At 49.3% G+C, this 6,655-nt stretch overlaps 1 protein-coding gene across 1 annotated transcript; it reads left to right on the top strand.

Annotated features, from left to right (window-relative positions):
• Nucleotides 1-1,533: 1,533 nt before the first annotated feature.
• Nucleotides 1,534-2,612, top strand: LOC107306923 (olfactory receptor 14J1-like). Its single transcript, XM_015850332.2, has one exon. The coding sequence runs from the start codon at nucleotides 1,638-1,640 to the stop codon at nucleotides 2,601-2,603; it is 966 nt and encodes a 321-aa protein (XP_015705818.1). The 5' UTR covers nucleotides 1,534-1,637; the 3' UTR covers nucleotides 2,604-2,612.
• Nucleotides 2,613-6,655: the final 4,043 nt, after the last annotated feature.

The following is a 6,655-nucleotide window of genomic DNA, read 5'->3' as shown; positions in this document are numbered from 1 at the left end:
ATGCAGTCTGTACTGTGATACAGGCTATGCTCATACACATCTTTGTGGCTGCCATGTTCGTGCAGCCATTCTGCAACAGAGGGGCAGAATGTAAATGAGTTCCTGGAAAATAATGAATATGTAGATGAGTTCCAGGAAATTTGTTGAATATGTATCAGCTTGGCTTTCAAATATGTAACACTTCTGCTTGCTGGTGTGCAAGATAGGAGTGATCCCCTTTGCACCCAGTGCCTAATAAACGTATTCCTGCTTTATAACCTAACTCTGGGTTATAGAGTTTGATTCTGCAACTCAAAACCATGCTTCTGGAATCAGTCTGTCCACTGGTGAATAATTTATCTGATGTCCAAGTGCCTTTTTCAGAGATGACCCTGCTGTCTATCAGGAGCTTTCAGCCCTGCAGCCCCCAGGGAAATCTCCAGAGGAAGCAGTAAAGAAGTGAAACTCAAGTCCTCTGGTGTGTTGAGATGGGCTGGGCTCCTGGGACAAAGGGAGTTCATAAAAGTGGACGGTCCTACAGAGAGACAGCTGTGCCCAGGAGCAGCTCTTGTGCACAGCACAGCCTGCAGCTGACAGAAGGAGAGGAAAGAAACTGGAGAGAGCTTACAGGATGCTTAAGGTGTGAGCAAGCTAAGAGCTTACTGGAGGAGCATTGATCGCATGCCATGACATGGTAAGTCTCACTGCAGACCATGCAGCTTGTGTTCCTATAGGGCTAACTAAAACTGAGACATCCCATAGCAGATCTGGCTGCAGGCACTGCATGTTTCTTTCTTGTGGAAAAAGATTTCTGCTTTAGCTGAGGGTTTCCGTGATGCAGTTCAGGTGCTGCAGGCAGGTGCCCAGGGCTGTCCTGAAGAGCAGGGTCCCTACTGTGCCCCAGGGGCTGTGTGCTGGGTGTGGGACTCTGCCGCCTGCCAGGCTCAGCACTCAGCCTGCCCGGGGAGCTGCCCAGGGCGCTGCGGGGAGATGTGTGGGGGGAAGGAGCCCCCCGGCAGGGCTTGTGCTGCCACAGCTGCTGCCTGGGGCAGGGGGATCACAGCTCCACTGCACAACTGAATATTTGTGAGAGTACTTTGCAAGTGAACAAACAAGGCAGGGATTTTCCATTTCCTGTTCTGAGGGAAGGAAAGGATTGGAGGCAGAAATTTAAAAGGGTATTTCTTCACTTCATCGGTTATTTTGTGAACAGTGACGCAGAATGTGCTATCAGCCTCTCCTTCCTAAAATGATACAATCAGTTTCAGTTCTTGTTGTTTTCTGCAGACATTAATAGTTCACTTGTCCTGCAAACAGGCTGATTTCTCTAAGACAAACTGAAGTGCACAGAGGCTGGGGCTGGGGTCTCGAAGAGCAGCTGCAGTAAAGAGGAAAATATCCAGGAGGCTGGGGTATGATTAGGAAATGAGAAAAGAGCTCCCTAATCTTCTACTCCTTAAGGGATGGTGAAGCTCATGAAAATAACTTCAAATTCTGGAGTTAAATGAACATTTTGCAAAGGGAAAGAAAATCTTTTACAATACAGCAGAAAGCAGAAAGGAGAACTTTTATAGTACAGCAGGAGTGTCTCTGAGAATGGTCTGGACTTGTCATTATCTTCTGCACTCTGAGCAGGACTCCAAGCCCAACAACAGCAGATGCCCAACAGCAGCTCCATCAGCGAGTTCCTCCTGCTGCCGTTGGCAGACACGCGGCAGCTGCAGCTCCTGAACTTCTGGCTCTTCCTGGGCATCTATCTGGCTGCCCTCCTGGGCAATGGCCTCATCAGCACAGCCATAGCCTGTGACTGCCGCCTGCACACCCCCATGTACTTCTTCCTCCTCAACCTGGCCCTTTTTGACCTGGGCTTCATTTCCACCACTGTCCCCAAAGCCATGGCCAACGCCCTCTGGGACACCAGGGCCATCTCCTACACAGGATGTGCTGCACAGCTCTTTTTCTTTTCCTTCTTCCTCTCAGCAGAGTATTCCCTTCTCACCATCATGTCCTATGACCGCTACGTTGCCATCTGCAAGCCCCTGCACTACGGGACCTTGATGGACAGCAGAGCTTGTGCCACCATGGCAGCAGCTGCCTGGGGCACTGGGGTTCTCTATTCCCTGCTGCACACTGCCAGTATGTTTTCACTGCCTCTCTGCCAAGGGAACGTTGTGAACCAGTTTTTCTGTGAAATTCCCCAGATCCTCAAGCTCTCCTGCTCAGGCTCCTACCTCAGGGAAATTGTGCTTGTCCTTTTTAGTGTCAGTTTAGCCTTTGGGTGCTTTGTTTTCATAGCTGTGTCGTATGTGCAGATCTTCATAGCTGTGATGAGGATGCCCTCTGCACAGGGTTGGCACAAAGCCTTCTCCACGTGCCTCCCTCACCTGGCCGTGGTCTCCCTGTTTCTCAGCACTGCCTTTTTTGCCTACCTGAAGCCCCCCTCCGTCTCCTCTCCATCCATGGACCTGATGGTGGCAGTTCTGTACTCAGTGGTGCCTCCAGCAGTGAACCCCCTCATCTACAGCATGAGGAACCAGGAAGTCAAGGATGCAGTGAGGAAAGTGATGACCAAATGTGTTTCAAAAACATTGAACTGCCCATCTTTTCGAATTCATGACATGTAATGCAGCTTTTTACTGATGCAAACTCTTTGTTTTGATTTGTTTTGATCGATTTTTATAAGTGTAATGTATTAAATCTTATTTTTTTAAATACTGTAATGCTTTTCACTAAAATGTCATTACTCAAATCAATTCCTCTTCAGCTTGTACCTTTGTAGTGTAGCCCAGACACACTGTACATAATGAACCAGGCTCTCTGTGAACCTTAACAGAATAAAGGACATGCAGTGACTCTGTCTGTCCTCCTTCTTGTGAGACATTTCTGGAGCTGTCGGGGTCAGATGTTCTCAGAAACCCACAGTCCAGCAGGAAGCACACAGCTGTTCATCAGACTGTGCAGTGGCTTCAGCCTGCAACAGCTGACTGGCCATCCCTGGGCTCCTGGCTGGGGTCTGTGCTTTCAGGCTCACATCTGGTCACATAGAGTGACCATGAAATGATAAATTTCTCAATTTGTGGTGGAGCTTGGAGGGGGAATAGTAAAACTGATACCTTGGACTTCCGGAGGGAGGACTTTGAATTGTTCAAGAGACTAGTAGGGGCAGTCTCCTGGCATTCGGTCTTAGCGAACAAAGGGGTCCAAGAGAGATGGTTGCTCTTCAAGAAGGAAGTCTTAAGGGCACAGGAGCAGGCGGTCCTCCTGAGATGCAAAATGAGCCAGTGGGGAAGAAGACCAGCGTGGATGAATAGGGAACTGTTCTTAAGGTTGCAGGAGAAGAAGAGAATCTACCACCTGTGGAAGGAGGGAAGAGCAACTCAGAATGACTACAAAGAGGTTGTTAAGATGTGTAGAGGGAAAATCAGAGAGGCAAAAGCCCAGCCTGAATCTAAGCTGGCCGCTGGGGTGAAAACAAACAAGAAACTCTTTTACAAGTACATCAACTGTAAGAGGAGGACAAAGAGGAATCTCCATTCTTTACTGGACAAGGCTGGGAATGTGATCACAGAGAATAAGGAAAAGGCAGAGCTTCTGAATGCCTTCTTTACGTTTGTCTTTAAAAGTCATCTTGGTTGTTCCCAGGGCTCCCCACGCTCTGACTTGGTAGTCTGACCTGGGGAGCAGACTGAACCCCCTGTGATTCTTGAAGAAGTGGTCAGGGAATTACTACTCCAACTGGATTGCCTCAAGTCCATGGGTCCAGATGAGATTCACCCGAGAGTGCTGAAGGAACTGGCGGAGGTGATCGCTGAGCCGCTTTCCACTATCTTTCAGCACCCCCTGTTAACGGGTGAGGTCCCGGAAGACTGGAGGCTTGCCAACGTGACTCCCATTTACAAGAAAGGTTGTAAGGAGGATCCGGGCAACTCCAGGCCTGTTAGCCTGATCTCAGTGCCAGGGAAGGGAATGGAATGGATTGTCTTGAGGGAGATGACGCGGCAGGTGTGGGATGACCAGGAGATCAGACCTAGCCAGCATGGGTTCGTGAAGGGCAGGTCCTGCTTGACCAACCTGATCTCCTTCTACAATCCTGTGACCCGTCTGATAGATGAAGGAAAGGCTGTTGATGTGGTCTACTTAGACTTCAGCAAAGCCTCTGACACTGTCTCCCATGCTATTCTCCTGCAAAAGCTGGCAGCCCGTGGCTTGGATTAGTACACTCTCAGCTGGGTAAGGAGCTGGCTGGAGGGCTGAGCCCAGAGAGTGGTGGTAAATGGAGTTAAATCCAGCTGGAGACCAGTCATGAGTGGTGTTCCCCAGGGGTCAGTGCTGGGACCTGTCCTCTTCAACATCTTTATTGATGACTTGGATGAGGGCATTGAGTGTGCCCTCAGTAAGTACGCAGATGACACCAAATTGGCAGGGAGTGTCAATCTGCCTGAGGGTAGAGAGGCCCTGCAGAGGAATCTGGATAGGCTGGAGAGCTGGGCCGAAGCCAGCGGGATGAAGTTCAACAAGACCAAATGCCGGGTCCTGCACTTTGGCAACAACCCCAGGCAGCGCTATAGGCTTGGGGCGGAGTGGCTGGAGGACTGTGTGGAGGAAACGGATCTGGGGGTACTGATTGATACTCAGCTGAACATGAGCCAACAGTGTGCCCGGGAGGCCAAGAAGGCCAACGGCATCCTGGCTTGCATCTAAAACAGTGTAACTAGCAGGAACAGGGAGGTAATTGTCCCCCTGTACTCGGCATTGGTACTCGGCACCTCGAGTACTGTGTTCAGTTTTGGGCCCCTCACTGCAAGAAAGACATTGCGGCCCTGGAATGTGTTCAGAGGAGGGCTATGAAGCTGGTGAGGGGTCTGGAGCACAGGCCTTATGAGGAGAGGCTGAGGGAACATGGATTGTTCAGCCTGAAGAAGAGGAGGCTCAGGGGAGACCTCATTGCTCTCTATAAGTTCCTGAAGGGAGGTTGTAGTGAGCTGGGGGTCGGCCTCTTCTCTTGTGTAACAGGTGATAGGACCAGAGGGAATGGCTTCAAGCTGCACCAGGGGAGGTTCAGGCTGGACATTAGGAAATATTACTTCTCGGAAAGGGTAGTCAGGCATTGGAATGCACTGCCCAGTTAGGTGGTGGAGTCACCGACCATGGGAGTGTTCAAGAAATGTTTTTAATGTGGTGTTGAGAAATATGATTTAGCAGGGAAGTATTGGTAATGGTTGGACTAGATGATCTTCTAGGTCTTTTCCAACCTTGATAATTCTGTGATTCTGTGATTCTGTGATCTGTCAGTGCCTCTGAGAGTCCAGCAGCAGCAGCTGGTTTGCACGTTGGTTGTCAGGTCCCCTCTTCCTCATTCCCTGTGAGACCCTGCACAGGACAAGTTCTTGGATATGGGTTATCATGTCAGAAGTTTCCAAGCTTCCTCCAGGGCTTCTTCCATTTTGTACACAGAGGTGGTCACTGCCTCCAGGATGGTCTGTGGTAGAGGCATCTTGCACAAAGGTCTGATAAAAGTTACCCATCACCTACAGGAGCCATTCTGGAGCATAGGGATGTAGGTAGAAAGCTGCCCCTAATGAGATGACTGACATGAGGAGGTCAGGAGAATCCTGGAGAACAGAGATGGGAGAGTGAGGGTAAGGAAGAGGAGCCTACATGCCCTGTTCATAACCAGAGAAGGTGACCCACCATTACCACTGCTGAAACACACCTCCCTCTGCCTAGCTCTGCTCACATCCACTGTTTGGTCTCCAGAAACATTCAGCAAACATTGGTGAATGTCAACGAGTGCAACTTTTTTCCACTTGGAGGAATTCAATGGCACACCTTTGCTTCATGTGCACTTCCATGTCAGATGCCATTCTGTCAGGCTGCCCATCTGCTGACAACTGTCACCCGGCAGCAACACGTAATGAGATGTTGTTGGGAAGGTTCATCCTCTACAGTCACATCTCCAACATCCGCCTTTGATTTTACGGTCCAGGTCACATAAGATGAGGCATTATTTCTGAAGCAGCTCTTATCTGAGTTAACAGTTGGATGACCTGAGAGGTCATTTCTAACCTAAATGATGCCGTGATGGGGAGATCACTGCAGGGGAGGCTGTTGGCTGAGCAGCCTGAGAACTCAGACCATGTCACATTTCACTTGTTCAGTGTTTGACTGTTACAAAAGCCTGAGTATTTCTTTTTAGATGTCATCAAACCAGCCAAGGGGTTTTCCTGAGGAGAACCTTTCACATCTAATTGCTATCAAGTGTCATCCACCTGCTTTGCACTGATCTCAAAGAATATTAGAGGTGATCATGGACTGGCCTGAAGGTAAAAAGTTTGGAACATCACCAGCAGAAGAGGTGTCACATGCCAGAGAGGCCCCATCATATAATGAACTACAGGAAAATGAAAAGAAATATGCCCTGTTCACTGATGGATCATGTCTCATTGTAGGGAAGCATCGCAAATGGAAAGCTGCTGTGTGGAGCCCCACATGACAGGTTGCAGAGGCCACTGAAGGTAAGGGAGAATCAAGTCAGTTTAGACGTAAAAGTTGTCCAGCTGGCCTTAATTGTTGCTGAATGGGAGAGGTGGCCAATGCTGTATCTTTATATTTACTCATGTATGGTAGCAAATGCTTTATGGGGGTGGTTACAGCAGTGGGAACAAAATAACTGGCA

This window comes from Coturnix japonica, unplaced genomic scaffold (genome assembly GCF_001577835.2).
Source record: "Coturnix japonica isolate 7356 unplaced genomic scaffold, Coturnix japonica 2.1 chrUnrandom42, whole genome shotgun sequence".
NCBI lineage: Eukaryota > Metazoa > Chordata > Aves > Galliformes > Phasianidae > Coturnix > Coturnix japonica.
Note: the sequence above shows the minus strand (reverse complement) of the source record. Positions and strands in the feature narration are given on the sequence as shown.